General features: G+C 40.5%; 1 protein-coding gene across 2 annotated transcripts; it reads left to right on the forward strand.

Moving 5' to 3' along the window:
* Nucleotides 1–828: 828 nt before the first annotated feature.
* Nucleotides 829–20656, forward strand: RASGRF1_2 (Ras protein-specific guanine nucleotide-releasing factor). 2 transcript variants are annotated; one of them, XM_051217840.1, is made up of 5 exons: nt 829–912; nt 3012–3150; nt 11065–11348; nt 11513–11809; nt 18218–20656. In XM_051217840.1, the coding sequence occupies exons 2-5, from the start codon at nt 3111–3113 to the stop codon at nt 18287–18289; spliced, it is 693 nt and encodes a 230-aa protein (XP_051064268.1). In that variant the 5' UTR covers nt 829–912; nt 3012–3110; the 3' UTR covers nt 18290–20656. The 2 variants fall into 2 exon arrangements, with proteins under 2 accessions (XP_051064268.1, XP_051064267.1); XM_051217841.1 differs by lacking the exon at nt 18218–20656 and having other exon boundaries at nt 11065–11367; nt 11513–15444.
* Nucleotides 20657–21962: the final 1306 nt, after the last annotated feature.

Raw genomic sequence — 21962 nt, forward strand, 5'->3', positions numbered from 1 at the left:
CATCATCTGCTGACTGACAGTGCAATATTACTGGCTTCAAGTTTTCTTTTTCTTCGGATGACAATCATCTTGTCCATGGATCACAAACCATCCATGAAATACTCCATGGATGATTGTGGAGCATGTTGTAGGATTTGATGATATATCCTTGCTCCTCTAGTCTTACACGGAACTCTGATTAGCAATTACGGAATTTAGACCTTAAACGTCAGATATTAGACAAAGTCCTCACGGTTTTTGCTTCAATTTCAAAACTTCCGATTTCCGCTGATGACCAAAATGTACAGTGAAACGTTACAAACAGGTATTTGAACCTGACATCCTTCAGCAACTTGCTTCCCGTGTGGATGTAACGAGTATAAGTAGTCTGAGAAGGGATAAAATTATTCATCCATACTTTTTCGAACTTTTTTGCGCTCTATCAAAGTCATCCCAGCATGCGAAACGCTTGTTCACAATCATACTTTGAAAAGCATCGCTAAGGTCCACTGAAATGTCACTTGAGTATGAAGCACTACAAACAGAGATCATTAATTATAGAAATGTTATTCCTTCCAACAGTAATAACCCAAAGAAATACTACAAATACTTAAGATTTACCGGTGACTTGACATTTCGTTTAGGTTTACTACAGTTGTTGGGATCACAGATCAAGTTACGAAGCAACAACAGAGCCAACGTGTACACTACAAAACAGAATGCTGAATCAATACTTTTGGTAGTTATTTTGTGCTTTTTAACGCAACATAAGATGACTTATATAAAAGAAAAAACTTGATGCTCATGCAATCCAACTAACCCACGGCAATTGGAATACAGAATGACTACCTCTGGTCAGGCCGTTCAAGGTCGTTGAAACGAAAGGGTGGGCAGATTCGAACGACTCTAACGTTTTAACCGTGCCTATATGCAGTCAGTTTGGTTTATAGTGTTAACGTTTATTTCTTGTATATTATTAATAACATTGCTCATTGTTACATCGTGAATAAGTCCGCCCACAGAATTCGCAGCAGCGCTCTTAGACCGGATAGACAATGTGCCCTTTTCTGATGCATATATGCATCAGAAAAGGGCACATTGTCTATCTTATAAGATCAGTTAGAGTTAATGGTTATCCAGTATATTTCCTTGTCGGATGATAAACTGCTACAATGACTATTAAATGGATGTGAGTTAGGGGACTGATTGGTTCCTACAAAGTTGAAGACGCATCTCTTAAAGAGATCTGTCTAATGTCGGCAGTTGCTTTTCAAACATCTTTATCTCGGTTTTACTAGTTGCACTCAAAGAGTTTTTCAGTTCTGGCAATCGGTTGCCTGGCTAAGGTAACTGGGATCACACTAACTTCGGCTCTAGTGTCTACTAGGAATTTTTAGCCGGAAGTGTTGTACAGGATATGAACGAGGCGACTAGGAGCCCAACTAGCCATTACTGTCTGATCGATACGTTTCCCGACAGGAAAAATGACTCAATAAATTTGCGGGACGTGACATAATTTCTGGCTTTGTTGCCATATTTTCTGTGATACTAACAATTGTGGTCATCATTTTTATCTATTCTTGTGGTATATATATATATATATATATATATATATATATATTTGAGTTCACATTTTGATCGTTTGGCATGTTTTTTCTCTGGTACATGTTTTGCTCACTTGATCATGCACTTTCTTGGAACGGAGTATATTTATCAAACTTATAAACACTGAGACCAAGGAATCAATTAACTAAGCTAAGTTCGATGAACTTACCATTACTGAGTACACGAAACCTGTGTATATGAGTTGAAGTCCAAAGATTATTCAACGAACCTTTGTCAGATGGGAAACAACTACATCCACTGAACCAGTGCGAGCTAGGGAACGGGTCAAGTTATTGCGACAGATGAAGTAATTAGTTGGATTTTGCAAAATCGATGACGTTTTTTCTTAAAAATAAATATGGATGCAATGCTTACCAACAACCGTAAGGCAAATCTTTTAGGTTGCTAACCAGCTTTTAGACTTGATGAATCTGACCGGAATGTCTGATAAGATTTTGGACTTAACACAGTCATACCCCTTACATAAAATCTACCAATTATGTAAAATATGTTCCGACACGCTCTAGCGTTGCGTCGCTAGCAGCAAAGACAACAAAACCCCGGAGTCAATGCAAAACAACGTTATGTGCTCTACCATCTAAGCTAGAGTCATTATAACTTTCAGTATCTGCCGTAGCTAGAAGAGTCCGTTATGGGGCTCGAAACCGAATAGACAAATGACCGTTTAAAATACCGATAATCAAGGAGTATTTCTTTTGATATCACAGAAAATACAATAAAAAGGCTACAAAATTATACCACCTGTTAATACTTACACTCTTTCTGTATGAGAGAAACACGAAAACCAGGCAGTAATATTGACAGTTGTTACTGGTCAGATGTCTAGTAGGCTTTTACGATGTCGTACAATCTGCACCACGAGCACGTACATCTTGCGATTCGGCTTACGCACTATGTTAAATTCATTTTATGGTTGTAGAGAAATTTTTTTAACAAATTAATTCCCTAAAAGTTGTCACTGTTTTGTGACCAGTGTAAAAATGCTAGTTACGTGACAACTCCACTCTTGGTCAAAAAAGAGGGAAAAGTAACTTGATGAAAAAGTGGGGTTAAACGTTTATTTCCTCTTTATGTTCTGATGAAATCCGTCAGTGTCATTTTGTTCAAGCTTTTTTTTATGAGCTTCAAATATGATTAGTTTAGGCTATCATGATAAGCTCACACATAAAGTAGTACATGTCTACTTAGGATAGAATTAACTGAATCTGTTCATTTTTATATAGTGTATCATTATGGCCTTAGATTTTCTTATTTTCTTATACGGTTTGTATAAGGCCTTGATCTATGTGGGATTTTTATAACGTTGATTATTTTTACTCGGTTCGGAATTTATCTATTTGTTTATACATTATTGGAGTTATATTATACATTTTTGTGGTTACTGTAATGGCCTTCTTATTTTTCAGTTTACGTGATACCTGTTACGTGCAAGTTGTACCAAAAACAATCATTTCCAGTGTGTGGAGGCTTGAATTTATTCAACTTCAACAGGTACCCCTCACAGTATGTCAACGTCTAATATTTTGCTAGTTACAGGGAGGCCAGGTGTGTGTTAATTGCTTTAATGGGCTTCATGTATTTGAAATTCTGTCTTTATATAACATACTTATCTAATTAATAATAAATGATCAGTGTTTGTTTTAGATACGTGAAGGTTCCATTTTTTTACTTAAAACTTATGGGTGAGAAGTACAGTTTATCTTGTAAACGCAGCTTCTAAATACAGGTTGATGTACTGATGCTTCAATCTTTTTCTTCTGTGATTGTTAGTAGTCGTCGTGAGAAACTATGTCTTTTTGTCATATCCGCCTATGCCCCGACAGACTGCAGCCCGGATGCAATCAAACATGAATTCTACCATCAGTTAACTGTTCTCCAGAAAGTGCGTTCGACAGATATCGTATTACTAACCGGAGACTTGATGCTCAGGTCGGGCGTATGGGCACAAAAGAGAGTCGTTTAGGTGGCCGATGGGGACTTGTTGGTCGCAGGACAGATAATGGGGATCGTCTACTGCAACTGTGCACAGACCACAACCTGTTTCTGGCTAGCACTAACTTTCGGCACAGTCATCGCCGATGTGCCACCTGATGTCCTCCCTCTGCATCTCAAGCCTGGACTCAGATTGATCACATCGCGATCAGCTAACGCTGGCGCGGTTGTGTACAAGACTGGAGTACCTATCTGGACTCTGATCATGCCTTGGTCTGCGCCAATCTTACCTTACTTTTCAGTGGCCAACGAAGTGACCGCTACCAAAGGATTGATGTCAGTGAATTGGTTGCAACTTCTGTTGCAAGTAAGTATCGAACCGAGCTATTTTCTAGGCTAGCTACCATTCCACCGAAAAGTGTAGATGAGCATTGGTTGCAACTTTATGACGCCATCAAAATGGCGAGTAAAGCCGCTTGTGGCTTCGCAAAACGTCCCGCTTATAAGCACTGGGTTTCTTCAGGCTCCTCATAACTCATTGAAGCCCGTCGGTCTACTCTGAGTGACCGTGAGTTTGACCAGAAACGAAGGCTGTTACTCAATAAAATCGGGCACAGCTTGCGTAAGGACCGAGAAGCCTGGTGGTTAGAGCGTGCTAATGAGCTGAAAGCAGCAGCTGCATCTGGCAATTACCGGAAACTCATCCAAGCCACTGGCGGCAAGAAGTCTGGTGTGAGCGAAACAATCTGCGAGGATGACGGAGCGTCAATCACTAACATCCATCGACGTCTTGGACGGTGGGCACAATTCTTTGAAGGGCAGTTCAACTGGCCTGCTGCTCCGGCAACATCAGTCAGTGTCCTGCCCTCCATGGCCGGTGACGACTGATCCATCAAATGAGGTGGAAGTTCGCAAGGAACTCCAACTCTTGAAGCGCTACAAATCACCGGGTCCAGATGACTTACCCCCGGCTCTTTTTGAAGATGGTGGCGACTTTCTGGCTAGGGAACTGACTGTTTTGTTACAAAGGTCTAGGAACTAGAGAGTGTACCAACGTCATGGAATGAGTCGATAGTTGTCCCTACCCGATCGAAGCTGCTACCTCGACGCGGTGGTCGGGCTTGCCTATCGTGATGACCCAACCGAGCTATATTGGCTGGAACATATGTTCCTGCAGGTTCTACCATGCCAGGCAGGTCGGTTGGTGAGCGGTAAGACTAAAAGCAGCAACTCAAGGTCTGAGGGCGAAGTCGTACTGCTGACTGTAGAGGGGTGTGACAGCAGTAAGGTGTTTCCCTCGGACATCCATCATGACAGCGATGCTGCCTTCCCACAAGGAGGGGTGGGGTTAGAAAAGGTCGACCCTAAAAATGTCACACACCTTACCTCACGGATTTCCGTCTCCGGCGGTAAGGCCCTTTGAAGAACGGAGCTAACACGTCAAAAACCTTCCACAAAAAGGCCGTGCGCGACCGGCCTCAAGCAGTTGTCCCTTGGGCTCTGCGGTCACGCTCCCAGGTCGTCAAGACCAACACTAATCCAATTTCCTTTTCAGGTTCCTCAAGAAATACCCTTCCACGGTGTGGGCAACCGGGAAGTGATATCAGCCCTCATACCCGTGACAGCACAAGAGACCAAGGTGGTCACATTCAAATCTTTCCTACACCTTCTAATACCTCTCTTATCTCCCCGACTAACCCTCCTCACGTCTCTTTATCACCTCGCACCGCTAGGACAAACGATTCGAGTACGTGGAACGCCATTCCTGGTCTCCTGAAACCACGCTCTAAACTACACGTAGGAGCTTTTAACGTACGAACACTTTGCCAAATAGGACAGCAGGCTTCCTTAGCTAAAACTTTAGAATCTCGCGCCATCGATGTGTGCTGCGTCTCCGAAACGCGCATACAGGATCCGAGTAGCGTCATTCATTTGACCTCACCATGCCAAAATAAAGAACCGACTCGATTTACGCTTCGTGTATCTGGAAGCCCTGATTCTGCTTCCCGTGGCCTCGCCGGCGTAGGTATAGCATTGAGTCCTAGGGCAGAATTAGCTCTCTTAGAGTGGATCCCAGTAGACAGTCGTTTGTGCGCTGTCCGACTGAACGGAACAGTAAGAATCCGGAAAGATAGGGACACTCGTCGTTGCCTCTTCGTCGTCTCTGCCTATTCTCCCACTGACTGCAGCTCAGATGATGTAAAAGATGAGTTTTACAGAAAGCTTTCGGACCTTCTCCGAAAAGCTAAGCGCTCGGATGTAGTAATAGTGGCCGGTGACTTTAATGCTCAAGTAGGTAAACTAAGCGATAGGGAAAGACACCTAGGTGGATCTTATGGTGTCGTGGCTCAAAGAACAGATAATGGCGACCGTCTGTTGCAGCTATGCTCAGATAACCGCCTGTTCCTTGCAAATACTAACTTTAAACATAAGGAAAAACATCTTTTAACTTGGAGACCCCCTAATTCGTCCCAATGTTGGACCCAAATAGATTACATCGCTATCAGCCACCGATGGAGGGGCTCGATAGAAGACTGTCGCTCATTCTGGAGCACATGCCTAGATTCAGATCATGCTCTAGTGCGAGCGCGTATTTGCTTGCGTCTTAATGGACGTAGGAAAGATGGTGCAAGGAAACCTCTTAGGGGCCTACTTAATGATAGTCAAGCTAAGAGTATATTTCAGGAACAATTAGGAAAACAGTTAGGCAGCCATGTATGTGATGCCCACCCCGATGCAGCATGGAATGATATCCGAAAAGCTGTGGAAACAGCAGTGATATCTGCTAGTAAGGTAAACCAGAAGGTTAGGGAGCAACACTGGATCTCAGCAGCATCTATCTCACTGATAGATGCGGGGAAACTCATTCCACCTGGCTCTGAACATAATGAAGAGCGGAGTCAGCTTAAGCGCAAGCTGACAAGAAGCCTACGCAATGATCGCGAACATTGGTGGGTGGCCAAAGCAAGAGAGATGGAAAAGGCAGCGGCAATAGGTAATAGCAGACAATTGTTCAGACTCGTTAAGGAAACCGGAATTAGGAACCCGACCGTTAGCGAAACAATCTCAGAGAAAGATGGACATATTATTCATTCTCAATCCAGGAGATTGGATCGATGGGCAGAACACTTTAGGGATCAGTTCAACTGGCCTTCAGCCACACTTCGGTTTCCCACGATCTCTAGTCAACCTGAATGGCAAGTTAATGTAGGTCCTCCGTCCCTTTACGAAGTTGAAAAAGCCATAGGAAATCTGAAACGAGGGAGAGCAGCAGGCCCTGACAGGTTTACTCCTGAGATTTTTAAGGATAGTGGTTCAGTATTAGCAATGAGATTAACCGAGGTCTTAGGTAGAATTTGGGAACTGGACGTAATCCCATCTGACTGGTCTCAATCACTGATTGTGCCAGTCTATAAGAAAGGACAAAAGTCCTCTTGTGACAATCACAGAGGAATCAGTTTGACTAATATAGTGTCTAAAATATTAGCTTCAATAATACTTCGACGCCTAACTAAAGCTCGTGAAGAGCAGATTAGAGAAAATCAGGCTAGTTTTCGACCTGGACGTGGTTGTATAGACCAGATATTCACACTACGTCAGGTTCTAGAACACAGACACACGTTTAGACGCCCCACAATGGTAGTATTTCTCGACCTTAAGCAGGCATTCGACTCTGTTGATCGTGAGGTTCTATGGCAGTGTTTGTCACTGAAAGGAGTACCAAAGAAGTATATTAACCTTATAAAGGCTCTCTACTCGAACACAACTGGTAGAGTGAGAGCTTATGGCGAACTGTCATCAGAATTGATTACCTCAAGTGGTGTTCGTCAGGGCTGTCCACTCTCCCCATTCTTGTTCAACTTTGTGGTCGACGTACTTTTAGAGATAACACTCTCATCTAAATTTCCAGGGGTTGAACTTCTACCGGGAGGTTCACTTGTTGACTTAGAATATGCAGATGACATAGTTTTATTTGGTGAAGACGCTGACAAAATGCAGTCTTCTGACCACTCTAAGCAACAATGCAAGCATGTTCGGGATGCGATTCTCTCCCTCGAAATGCAAAATGTTGCTTCAGGATTGGGTTGCATTGACGCCCAAACTAGCGATAGGGAGTGAAGTAGTTGAGTGTGTCGACCGCTTCACTTATCTTGGAAGTCTCATCAGCCCTTGTGGTCTGGTGTTTGACGAAATCTCAGCACGGATACAGAAGGCTCGACTAGCTTTTGCCAACTTGCGTCATTTATGGCGTAGGCGAGATATCCGTCTATCAACCAAAGGACGTGTTTACTGCGCAGCTGTTCGTTCCGTCCTACTTTATGGCAGTGAAACATGGCCGGTAAGAGTAGAGGATATCCGTAGGCTACTAGTATTTGATCATAGGTGTCTTCGAAACATTGCTCGTATATCATGGGACCATCGAGTAAGTAACACAGTTGTTAGGAAACGGCTACTAGGTAAGGATGGCAAATCAATTGATGAAGTAGTGAAACTTCATCAGTTGAGATGGCTGGGACACGTGTTACGTATGCCCAACGACCGACTGCCTCGACGTGCTATGTTCAGTGGTATAGGAGTAGGTTGGAAGAAAGCTAGGGGCGGCCAGACCAAAACATGGCACAAGTCCATGAAGTCACTGACAAGTGGACTGAGTCATGTTGGTATGTGTAGACTACCTGGTTGGGGACCGCGAGATGATAGCAACCGATGGTTAGAGACCCTGAATGACATGGCTCAAAATCGTTTGCAATGGCGCAGGTGCATCCACTCTCTGTGTTCTCCCAAATTCTAATCTTCTGAATTCTTCATGTCCCTTTTTTTCCTCTTTCCAAATTTATTTCACTGGATTATACTCTTTAAATAACATCTCCAAACCCTAATCTTCCTGATTACTGCTTATACTCTTATTACCTCTACCACTATGGGATTTGAATCGACAACTGCATCTCTGTGCTAATGTGGTGTGGCAACTCGAACTGATGTACGTACGTACGAAGTTCTACGTTGTTACTGACTGACTGACTACCTTTAAAAAGGGTTCACGTCGTTCCTGTAACAACTATTTGGGGATAAGTCTACTTTCGATTGCATCCAAGCTATTGGCTTCCGTCATACTTCGTGGGTTGTTCAAAACCCGAGAAAGATTGACTTGCGAGGAGCAGGCTGGTTTTCGTTCTGGTCGAGGATGTATTGATCATATCTCCACCCTCCGTCAAATGTTAGAACACCGTCATATTTATCACCTGCCAACAATCGTAGTGTTTCTTAACATGAGGGCTGTCTTTGATTCATTGGACAGGACTGTTCTCTGGAATTGTCTATTGAAGAAGGGTGTGCCTGAGAAGTTTATTAACATCTCGGGTAGAGTGAGGGCATACAAACACCTGTCTCCATTGTTCCATTCAAGCAGTAGGGTTATACAGGGTTGCCCAATTTCACCATTTCTCCTCACCTTTACCATAGATGACATTCTGGAAACAGCTCTGATGGATGTGAGTAGTGGCGGTGTGGCTCAATTGTCTGGAGAAAGACTCGACCCTGAGTATGCGGATGATATTGTCTTACTGTGCGATAATACCCAGGCCATACAACCCGCACTTAATCAGTTGGCAATCAGTGTCCGTTGGTATGGTATGTGCTTCACACCTTCGAAGTGCAAAGTACTTCTACAAGACTGGCAGGATCCTAATCCTGTACTCACTCTGGATGGTGAGCAGATAGAAGTGGTCTCGAAGTTCGTGTATTTAGGTAGCTGCATAAATGCTGGTGGTGGCGTGAGTGATGAGATCAATATACGTATAATGAAAACCAAAGCGGCTTATGCCAATCTGGACTATCTTTGGCGCCTTCGTGATTCCAGTCTAGCTGTAAAGGTCGGATCTACAACGCGTCGGTGAGAGCAGTTCTACTCTATGCTTGTGAAACACGGCCTCTCGGAGTTGAGGATGTTAGACAGCTCTCTGTGTTTGATCATCGTTGTCTACGAAGGATTGTTGACATTCAGTGGCACCACCATGTTAGTAATGCAAAGGTTTGGCAACGTGTGTTCGGACACGGCGACGATAATTCAATTAGAGACACCATCCTGAAACACAGACTTCGGTGTCTTTGATATGTCCTGAGAATGCCGTCCCAGATAATTGCACGTCGTGCGCTATTTGCCGACGCTGGGACTGGTTGGAAAAGGCAGAGAAGTGGTCAGTGTATGACATGGTGTCATGGTATGTAAGAAAGCTGTACAGGACTGGCTTTTGCTGTTCCTTCACAACTCCCTGGCTGAGGTCCGAGAGGTGGTGCGACACATTGGCTAGAGACGTTATCAGATATGGCTCAGAATAGAAGCCAGTGGAGATTCTGCTGTAACTTTTTATTGCGTTTTTCAAAGAAGGGAAAGTAACTTCGTTAATGGAAAGAATCGTTTCTGGTTGTATTTTGCCTAATTGAACTGCTCCTCCCGTTCTTCTTCTTCTTCTTCTTCTTATTATTATTATTATTATTATTATTATTATTATCATTTCACTCTCATACACTAACTTCTGTTGGTTGTTGCTCTTTTTCTATACTCGCCATCCATTCTCTTCACGATCTCATTATTATTGTGTGGCGTATATGTGTTTGGTACCTCCTTGTACGGAAGTTTGTGTCCAAATAAATGAATAAAATCTTCATTAGTTTGATTTAGTTATCTTTTTGTCAGTAGTTACTGTTAGGTAAATATCTCATTTGTTCAGCCTGAAAATTGTAGCATAAAAGGATGATTTCTACAGAATTTCATGATGCATATACGACCAGCTGGCACCCTGCTATCTTTTATGCTTTAAATCAAACTTGGATGAGTCAAAAGTTAATACTCATCTTAAGATAGCAGCTTAATAGTTTGAAACAGACATGAATGACAACGAGATGAATTAGCTGACTAAGTAAAGAGTTCATGAGCAGCATATGCACACTGTAGCCTTCTGATAGTTTGGTTCAGCACAAATCATAAGTTTGAGAACGAGTATTAAGTCCCTATTACACTACTTGGTTTGAGGGTGGCATTATTCACCGATACATACTCTTAACCTCCAACTTAAGTTACTTTACACATTGAATGTAGAGAAACTAGAATACACAAGAAAATAAATCATCACTCCACACTCTTACCAGTGACCAAGAAATGTATTCCCGAAGGAAAGGGTTAGTTTGGAATAATACAAATTATCGAATACTGTTATGTTCTTTTGTGTCTTCGTAAAATAATGATATTTTTCGAGCTAAATTTTTCTATATATTTGAGATATCCTTTCTCACAGAAACTCCATGTCATCTTTTACTGTTGATAATTGTAAATAGTTCCTACTTATTATTATTGATAACTGTCATTTATTGTTGCTTTAGTCGTATTGGGTGCCGAACATTACTCAAATATTGTGATGCTTTTTTCTATATCTTAACATGTTACTTTCATTCAGCGTTATGTGAATATTTATTTTCCTATTCTATTTACATGTACTTGGTTGTAAGTAAATTTGTATCTTTTGACAGGTATCGGTAAAACCACTTTGGTTTCTCACGTCTTTGAAGAGCTTCTTAAAAATGGTATACAGGCGGTTGGTTTTAAGACAGAAGAAGTTCGACAGTTCTATTCAGGAAAGTCTACTCGTTTTGGATTTGATGTAGTTCTATTCGATTCATCTCGAACATATCCTAGAGCTTCATTAGCTCGCCTAATTAACCATTCAAGTCAACAAGTACAACATCAACCTCGTGTTGGTCAGTACCTAGTAAATATATCATCGTTTGAGAGTTTGGCTATTCCTTGTTTACAGGTCAGCTAATTTCATTGAGGTAATTCATGATGGTCATTGTAACAAAGTGATTTTAAATTATGTAGTATAAATAGATAATTAGTATTTTATCTAGTGAAAAAGACTCAAAGTTTCCTCTTTTCTTTTGGTCTATCTTCCTCATTGGAAATGATAATAATCAACAGTCTATTATAAACGATTTGGAAAACGTTTCTTCCATTAACAATGTAAGAAAAGATGATTTAATAATCTGCATCATTGACGAAATTGGTAAAATGGAGCTATGCTCATCAAAGTTCACTTATCTAATTGAAAAGTTGATTTCATCAATTTCAAATTTACCTACAAATAGTCAACGTGATATAAAACATCCTACAGTTGTTCTTTTGGCTACTGTACCATCACCGAAAAGACAAGATGGTACACGTGGTATTCCGTTGGTCGATCATATCTGTTCAGTGAAGGGGGCTTCAATAATAGAGGTAAGTTAGAAATACTGTTTAAATGATATACGTATATATTTATGGTTTCAATGCATTCGACATGGAACTTTTGACTGCATAGTTGCAACTAGGAAGTAAAAACAGCTTAAATTGATATTTTTTCTTGATAACCATTGTGGTATATTCTACTTATACTGGCAGATATTAATACTATGTATCGGTAATTGGAAATAGGATTCTTACTGTTAGAAGAAGGAAACGAGGAGATGAGAAAGAAAATCAAAAGCGGTCGGATTAGCAACAGAAATAGAAGTACGATGAAGTTTGGAAGCGACAATTTAAGGAAGTTTTGCAATTGTTGTATTCACTGTATTGTTTTCATATTTTACAGATGCATTATGTGATTTTGCATAATACAATAAATTGATTTACCTTACCCAAGACTTTGTTAATTACACCATGATTGAAGTCCATAAATAATTTACTAGGTATTTTGACATATACGCCATGGTATTATTTTCACGGTTTATATATACTTACCACACTTGCTGTGCCGACAGATTTATAGATGGTAGAATTGTGTTATAGTTTTTTTATCGAACTCTACTCGTAAATTTCTACACTGTAATTCACCTGTGTGGTAAATTTCATTAGTTTTAAAAAAGAATCAGTTCTGTCAGCATAGGATTGTAGAGATTGTTGAGATTTCATGGAGATTATCAACCGATCAATGTTAGACTACCACTGGGGATCTGGAATCACTGAATGGTCGTTTCGTCCTAGTATGGGATTACTCAGCAGCGCGCATCTACGACTCCGCACGCGGGACTCGAACCCAGAACCTTCGGTCTCGCGCACTAATGCTTAACTTCTAGACCGCCGGGATCCAACTACGTCAATGTCCGATTTTAACCAATCCACAATATTGCACGACCGCCTTCCACACTCGATACGGTTCATTTTCACTGGTCACTTTATAATTATCATGTGCTCTCTAGTGACCAGCTTCTAGAGGTAATTCCCAGAGTTCTGGTGAGAAGCCATGACCAGTGGAGTCCTATCCGTGTCGGGTGTGGGAGTCGTCTACCTCAGGCGATCGATGAAGGTTTGGGCAAGATTATAGATTGGTTGAAGTTAGATATTAACACTGCTGAATGCGCCGGCTCAGTGGTCAAGAAGCCAAGCGTTCGCGCATGAAACCGAAGGTCCTGTGTTCCATTCCTGCATGCGGGGCCGTGGGCTGCTGAGGAGTCCTATGCTAGGATGAAGCGGCTATCCAATGCTTTCAGGTTTTCAGTGTTATTCTAACATTGATCGGTTTCTTTTTCCTACTATTTAAAAACTTTGATGACAAATTATTAATCAAAAAATCGTCACAAATCGAGTTAAATCACAAAAAAATAAGAAAGGAAATTGCACTACTAATCCAGTTACACGTACTTCTGATCTTGATTTCTTCTATTCAACCCGATTTGTCGTATTTTGTCCTGTTCAAAAGAAGAAAAAACGAATGACAAAGTACTAACGTCATGCATTTGCATCAATTCTTAGTTAATTAAATTGAATTGAATCGAGTTTTATATGATCTTTCATTTCGATTAGTCTTGTAGTTTGATAAACGATTTGAGTTATGTATGTGATCAATAAATGATCCCTAACGATACAATGTGTGGCTAATTAATAACTGATTATAAGATGGAACTATTGACATACAGATTCCAATGAATGGATATCAAGGGACTGGAAAACTAACCCGTAGATTAGATTTTTCTTTAAAGGAAATGATTAGATGTTACTTAAGAAATCAGTCAGTCAGTAACAACGTAGAACTTCGTACGTACGTACATCAGTTCGAGTTGCCACACCACATTAGCACAGAGATGCACTTGTCGATTCAAATCCCGTAGTGGTAGAGGTAGCAAGAGTATAAGCAGTACCCGTTTCCTAACAACTGTGTTACTTACTCGATGGTCCCATGATATATGAGCAATGTTTCGAAGACACCTATGATCAAATACTAGTAACCTACGGATATCCTCTACTCTTACCGGCCATGTTTCACTCCCATAAAGTAGGACGGAACGAACTGCTGCGCAGTAAACACGTCCTTTGGTTGATAGACGGATATCTCGCCTACGCCATAAATGACGCAAGTTGGCAAAAGCTAGTCGAGCCTTCTGTATCCGTGCTGAGATTTCGTCACACACTAAACCACAAGGGCTGATGAGACTTCCAAGATAAGTGAAGCGGTCGACACACTCAACTACTTCACTCCCTATCACTAGTTCGGGTGTCGATGTAACCCAATCCTGAAGCAACATTTTGCATTTCGAGGGAGCGAATCGCATCCCGAACATGCTTGCATTGTTGCTTAGAGTGGCCAGAAGACTCTGCATTTTGTCAGTGTCTTCACCAAATAAAACGATGTCATCAGCATATTCTAAGTCAACAAGTGAACCTCCTGGTAGAAGTTCAACCCCTGTATATTTAGATGAGGAGAGTGTTATCTCTAAAAGTACGTCAATGACAAAGTTGAACAAGAATGGGGAGAGTGGACAGCCCTGACGAACACCACTTGAGGTGATCAATTCTGATGACAGTTCGCCATAAGCTCTCACTCGACCAGTTGTGTTCGAGTAGAGAGCCTTTATAAGGTTAATGTACTTCTGTGGTACTCCTTTCAGTGACAAACACTGCCATAGAACCTCACGATCAATCGAGTCGAATGCCGCCTTAAGGTCGAGAAATACTACCATTGTGGGGCGTCTGAATGTGTGTCTGTGTTCTAGAACCTGACGTAGTGTGAATATCTGATCTATACAACCACGTCCAGGTCGAAAACCAGCCTGGTTTTCTCTAGTCTGCTCTTCACGAGCTTTAGTTAGGCGTCGAAGTATTATTGAAGCTAATATTTTAGACACTATATTAGTCAAACTGATTCCTCTGTGATTGTCACAAGAGGACTTTTGTCCTTTCTTAAAAACTGGCACAATCAGTGATTGAGACCAGTCAGATGGGATTACGTCCAGTTCCCAAATTCTACCTAAGACCTCGGTTAATCTCATTGCTAATACTGGACCACCAACCTTAAAAATCTCAGGAGTAAACCTGTCAGGGCCTGCTGCTCTCCCTCGTTTCAGATTTCCTATGGCTTTTTCAACTTCGTAAAGGGACGGAGGACCTACATTAACTTGCCATTCAGGTTGACTGGAGATCGTGGGAAACCGAAGTGTGGCTGAAGGCCAGTTGAACTGATCCCTAAAGTGTTCTGCCCATCGATCCAATCTCCTGGATTGAGAATGAATAATATGTCCATCTTTCTCTGAGATTGTTTCGCTAACGGTCGGGTTCCTAATTCCGGTTTCCTTAACGAGTCTGAACAATTGTCTGCTATTACCTATTGCCGCTGCCTTTTCCATCTCTCTTGCTTTCGCCACCCACCAATGTTCGCGATCATTGCGTAGGCTTCTTGTCAGCTTGCGCTTAAGCTGACTCCGCTCTTCATTATGTTCAGAGCCAGGTGGAATGTGTTTCCGAGCATCTATCAGTGAGATAGATGCTGCTGAGATCCAGTGTTGCTCCCTAACCTTCTGGTTTACCTTACTAGCAGATATCACTGCTGTTTCCACAGCTTTTCGGATATCATTCCATGCTGCATCGGGGTGGGCATCACATACATGGCTGCCTAACTGTTTTCCTAGTTGTTCCTGAAATATACTCTTAGCTTGACTATAATTAAGTAGGGCCCTAAGAGGTTTCCTTGCAGGATCTTTCCTACGTCCAGTAAGACGCAAGCAAATACGCGCTCGCACTAGAGCATGATCTGAATCTAGGCATGTGCTCCAGAATGAGCGACAGTCTTCTATCGAGCCCCTCCATCGGTGGCTGATAGCGATGTGATCCAGTTGGGTCCAACGTTGGGACGAATTAGGGGTCGCCATGTTAAAAGATGTTTTCCTTATGCTTAAAGTTAGTATTTGCAAGGAACAGGCGGTTATCTGAGCATAGATGCAACAGACGGTCGCCATTATCTGTTCTTTGAGCCACGACACCATAGGATCCACCTAGGTGTCTTTCCTTATCACTTAGTTTGCCTACTTGAGCATTAAAGTCACCGGCCACTATTACTACATCCGAGCGCCTAGCTTTTCGGAGAAGGTCCGAAAGCTTTCTGTAAAACTCATCTTTTACATCATCTGAGCTGCAGTCAGTGGGAGAATAGGCAGAGACGACGAAGAGGCAACGACGAGTGTCCCTATATTTCCGGATTCTTACTGTTCCGTTCAGTCGGACAGCGCACAAACGACTGTCTATTGGGATCCACTCTAAGAGAGCTAGTTCTGCCCTAGGACTCAATGCTATACCTACGCCGGCGAGGCCACGGGAAGCAGAATCAGGGCTTCCAGATACACGAAGCGTAAATCGAGTCGGTTCTTTATTTTGGCATGGTGAGGTCAAATGAATGACGCTACTTGGATCCTGTATGCGCGTTTCGGAGACGCAGCACACATCGATGGCGCGAGATTCTAAAGTTTTAGCTAAGGAAGCCTGCTGTCCTATTTGGCAAAGTGTTCGTACGTTAAAAGCTCCTACGTGTAGTTTAGAGTGTGGTTTCAGGAGACCAGGAATGGCGTTCCAGGTACTCGAATCGTTTGCCCTAGCGGTGCGAGGTGATAAAGACACGTGAGGAGGGTTAGTCGGGAGGATAAGAGAAGTATTAGGAGGTGTAGGAAGGATTTGAATGTGACCACCTTGGTCTCTTGTGCTGTTACGGGTATGAGGGCTGATGTCACTTCCCGGCTGCCCACACCGTGGAAGGGTATTTCTTGAGGAACCTGAAAAGGAAATTGGATTAGTGTTGGTCTTGACGACCTGGGAGCGTGACCGCAGAGCCCAAGGGACAACTGCTTGAGGCCGGTCGCGCACGGCCTTTTTGTGGAAGGTTTTTGACGTGTTAGCTCCGTTCTTCAAGGGGCCTTACCGCCGGAGACGGAAATCCGTGAGGTAAGGTGAGGTGTGCATTTTTAGGGCCGACCTTTTCTAACCCCACCCCTCCTTGTGGGAAGGCAGCATCGCTGTCATGCTGGTTGTCCGAGGGAAACACCTTACTGCTGTCACACCTCTCTACAGTCAGCAGTACGACTTCGCCCTCAGACCTTGAGTTGCTGCTTTTAGTCTTACCGTTCGCCAATCGACCTGCCTGGCATGGTAGAACCTGCAGGAAAATATGTTCCAGCCAATATAGCTCGGTTGGGTCATCACGATAGGCAAGCCCGATCACCGCGTCAAGGTAGCAGCTTCGATCGGGTACTTAAGAAATAAGCGAATAGATGATGGAGGTTTTTTCATGCTCTGGATCTATGAAATAGATCACATAGTAAATAAAAGAATGCCGTCAGGCACATACTATTGGCCATGATTTAGTTTAACTTTCTGATGAAGCTGATATAAACTATTGATTTTCTCACTCAAGTAGCTGATTGAGCACGCGTATAGAGTAAGCGTCTACATTAGACTCTATATCAGGCCCGGAATTTGACTCCAGTTATATCATATAAATGTTTGTAAATAATAATATATATATCGCCTATCCTCGTTAATAATTATCAACTTAATCCGGGTTAGTGAATAACGGAATTAAATAAGTCCGTCAAACACGAGAATGGATATTTGAAAACGTATATTTTGTACACTCACTAATCTGGACTGACATTCAGAGGAGTGAAGCAAAGAAAGGTGAGTGAAACGAAACGAAACGACATTCAGCGAAGAAGGCGTTTAAGCCAACTCCATTTAAGCAAGCGTTAATCGATATTTATAGTCACACAAAAATAAGCTGCATACGTGATGAATAGAACATGAAGTGTACACACACATATATGCGCTCATATAATAAACAGTCAAGGTTGATAAGTGAATAATTAGTAAGGTTAAAATGTGACTAGAGAAGAAGGAATAAATTAGCCTGTCCAAGAAGCTAGAATAATTTATATATAGGCTTAATATGGTAACCGACACTACAAATTGTATATATGTAACGGGAAGACTATAATTTATGATTCAACCAATCAGATATAAGATAACAAGTTCTGAATTTTGGCATTATAGCTGATATCAGTTCATGATGAAAACCCTAAATCTAATTCCTAACCTTAACCATCAACTGTAAATGAGAATTCTAGCTGCTTTATAACCCTCATTTAGTCTAACATCAATCGGTTCATGATCTCAATCAAAAACTTAATCAGTAGTTGTCTACTCTCAAGGTCGCTTCAGCGTCTCTCAAAGGTCATCCATAAATTATAGTCTCGCCTATGTAACTCGTATTTGTCAAGATACAATATCATTAAATTTCTTTTCTTCTAATGTTATATTATTGATTTTGTATCAATAGAACACATTTCCACTACCAAAAAGAAAAGAAGCATTTTTTTTTCTTACTTTCAGATTGATCTATCAAATCGTAATAAGATAATTCAAGAAATAATGAAAAGAATATTAAAATGTAAATCTTCATAGAGTGGTAATGCTTTATGTTTTGTGATTGGTTCACAAGGCTTTCATGAAAGAAGAAGCTTCGTCTTAACAATATTCTTAGCAGAATCTAATAAACATATATCCGTTTTGTTGTTTTACTATTTTCGTCAGTATGGTTGATGTTCTGGTTATCATTTTTTCATGTGAAATATAACGGTGATAATGCAGGTTACTATTTTTGTTTAGATTGCTGTCACCATCTAATAACAATCATCTTGTGTTTACTGATGACGAACATAGAGAAATAATTCTTGAAGTTCTTATGAGGAGTTGTAAACAGTGGAGTTTAACTGTGTTGTATGTAAGACAACATGTCACTAATTTCAATGAATGATGCTCATAAAATATTATGAGTTGATTGAAGTTAGAAATATAAATCGTTGAACCATAACTCAATGATTTGAAGATTCTGTATTCTGTCGTCGTTAGAGTTGTGAATACACTGTTTAGCAGTCCCACAGTAGGATAAAATGGTTATCCCATCAAAGTCTGTCTGTAATATGAAAATTCAGACTTAATATACTCATTAATGTGTCTTATTGACCTGGTCGTTACTGAAGGTTTAATTCGTGTTTATTTTAGGTCTGAATAGATTAGGATCTGAAGCATGAAAAAAAAGTAGTTAACTGCTTTTTGATGGGCAAAGTTATGTAATGAACGATTTAGTCTAGATTTCAAACACAATAGTCTGATTTGAACTCGTGTAGATCGTGCATAAATACGACTTATATTGAAGTCAGATCGTTTTTTCCTTAATCTTAAACATAGTGTATTGGTTCATGTCCGAAAACCCAACCACACTCACTGATCTACAATATTTATGTTGAAACAGAAAGTGACAGTTGACCGCATTCATTGTAGAATATTCAAACTGTATCTGTCTTGAAACTAGTCAATCCATAAGATACTCTCATTATTGTAGACATCATACTAATGGGGGAAACTATGGTTTTCTGTGTTACTATATCCTTGGATTCCTTGGATATTAGATGTTTTAATCCATCAAAAGTAACATACAAATTCTACCTTTTTGGGCAAGATGATAGAGTGATGAAGTAGTACCATAAGAATCCCACGTGATTATTTTAACCAGTGGTTAGAGACCTTTTGTGGCATGGCGTGGATACATTTACATTATGATGATAGATAAGGAACTTATACTTGATAAGGGAAGGCCCGGCGTGATAAGATAAAATGTCGAAATTCAGATAAACTGTAATCAGGAAGATCATAGAAACAAAAACAGATCAGTTGCGTGCAAAAGGTCTATAGAGAAGATAGAAGGGAAGCAAATAGCTGTGAAGGGAGAAAATTACGAGAGATTAAGACCACGGTAGAGGGAGAGGTTGTATCAGTTTCCTTTGGATACATAATTCTGGTTTTTCCAGATGTATATCTAGTGCTTCAGCAATAGTAAGAAAACAGAATATAACTACCTTTGGCAGCTTTCTACACACCTTGTAGATGACATTGAACATAGATTCCGCTTTGATCGAATGACCTGTGTGTTGGGGACGATAGATCCCCAAACTCATATTTTTAAATTTTATCTTATCGATCATCTTATTGATTAAATGTTAGATATTTTTATTGGGGTCAATTGATGAACTATCGATTAAATGCGCAAATAGGTCAATTGATGAACTATCGACTATATGCGCAAATAGGTCAATGAACTCATTGATTAATGTTTAAAAATTTTCTATGACAATATCGATTGTAAATATTTGTATAAATACTCTTGATTTGACTTGTTATCTGCTGTTTGTCTGTAGAATACACTTTCTACACCTTACCCAGACTTCTTGATCGAGTTAGCAGAGTTGGGGACAACGAACCAGAATAGCTATCGAGTCGCTGAATCATTGATCCTTCGTTCGTTCGAGTAAGACGCATCAGTAATAGCATTCAAGCAATAACGAAACATAACACTGTGCTTACAAGTTTTTCGATTATTGGACTTCTTATTAAGCAATTTCAACCAAGTGATGTAATGTTCTCGAATACTTGTAGGTAAAATAAACGTTGAACGGTTTATATATCTGGCTTCACATGAACCGATAAATTAATAAACGCATACAGAAATGGTTAAATGAAATAATTTGTTCTCCACGATTCCAGTGTTAGGGATCGTTAATGCACGCTGCTGAGGAGTCCTACATCAGGACGGAACAGCCGTCTAATGCTTCCAGATTTCTGCTCTCCTTTTACTGTTTAATGAAAAATGGTAATATTCCAAAATCCTAGGACAGTTAACTTGACTATAAAAATCTGTCTTGTTTGTATTTAATTTAAATTATACATTATAGAGCATTCATTCATGAATCTCTTATCTTCATTACAACGATAGTTTCATAGTCTTTCAATGTAATTGTTATTGGTGTTACGTTTTGTGACCAGATAGATGTTGATGATGGTACATGAGTTAAAATATAAATTAAGATAAATGGACAAGGAATCAGTTGTGAGTGTAAAACGTTTGTGAGGATTATTGAATTATATAGTTTCCATCGCTGATAATGATCATGTGCTGATTTTCAGAGGTAATTCTAGATGTTCTAGTGAGAAACCGTTATCATTAGATATCAACTATGTTGAGTGTGAACCAGTTACTGACTGATGTCAAAAAAATTCACTATCAAATGTCGTCCTATTCTGAAACTATTACAGAACGTCGGAAAGATACAATATAAGCCATTTCCAATATTGAGAAACTCAAGAAAGACAATATATACTGGTCGTGCAAAACTAGTAAACAGTCAATCTAACTGGTTTTAAGAGAAATAACTGCACGACATTCGTGAGTATCGGTTACCTTATTTCACTTAGGCTTATTATGTAAGACAACTGTCGTAAATTCTGGTAATGAAACACTGCTTGGTTAGACTTCAATATGTATCGTTCAGTATTACAAATAATGACGCACCAGGACGCTATTTATTGATTTATATACCAAATGATACTGATTAGTCGATCAAGTTATCTTTATTAATTTAATGAATAAATCTATGAATCAGTTGATGCTAGACCACCATGGGAAATATGGAGCACTGAACGGCCGTTTTATCCTAGTATGCAACTATTCAACAGTGCGCATCCACGATCCTGCCCCTCACGAGATTCGAACCGAGGACCTATCGATCTCGCGCGCGAACGCTTAACCTCTAGACCACTGATCCGGCCGGTATCTAACGGTGTTAATATTTAACTTCAACCAATCTCTATTAATCATACAAATGAACTGGAATCACATTTTGAATGTTTATCATAAAGAGCAATTTCTTCTTGATAATCTCGCTTTTATCTTACCCTATTAACGTGTAACAAAGTGATATATAAAAACAGACCAGTTTTTCAGTGATAAATTAAGTTTTAAAAAAACTCTGTTCACTTAAGTTTATCTCATATTACCGGATAAAAATAAAACAGCGAAAGGTTACAGATGAAAAACTCCATACTAAAACTAAGAAGCTGTTTCGCTTAATGGGGTCTTTCATAAATGTTCTATGTAAATACAGTCGGTGGCATAAGTTATAAAAACATAATAGGCTTATTCACTTTGTTTTTTAGCCGAAACGATGCTAATTGGTTATTTCTATGCAGAGGATTGAGGCAAGTTCATTGTTAATCAACTGGTTATAAAGCAGAACAACAG

This window comes from Schistosoma haematobium, chromosome 7, assembly GCF_000699445.3.
Source record: "Schistosoma haematobium chromosome 7, whole genome shotgun sequence".
Classification (NCBI taxonomy): domain Eukaryota; kingdom Metazoa; phylum Platyhelminthes; class Trematoda; order Strigeidida; family Schistosomatidae; genus Schistosoma; species Schistosoma haematobium.

Coding starts and splice junctions, on each gene's coding strand:
- RASGRF1_2 (XM_051217840.1), top strand. CDS start 3,111: ATGTCAACGTCTAATATTTTGCTAGTTACAGGGAGGCCAG. Junction 11,349..11,512: donor TGGCTATTCCTTGTTTACAG/GTCAGCTAATTT, acceptor AATAATCAACAG/TCTATTATAAACGATTTGGA. Junction 11,810..18,217: donor AGGGGGCTTCAATAATAGAG/GTAAGTTAGAAA, acceptor TCTTACTTTCAG/ATTGATCTATCAAATCGTAA.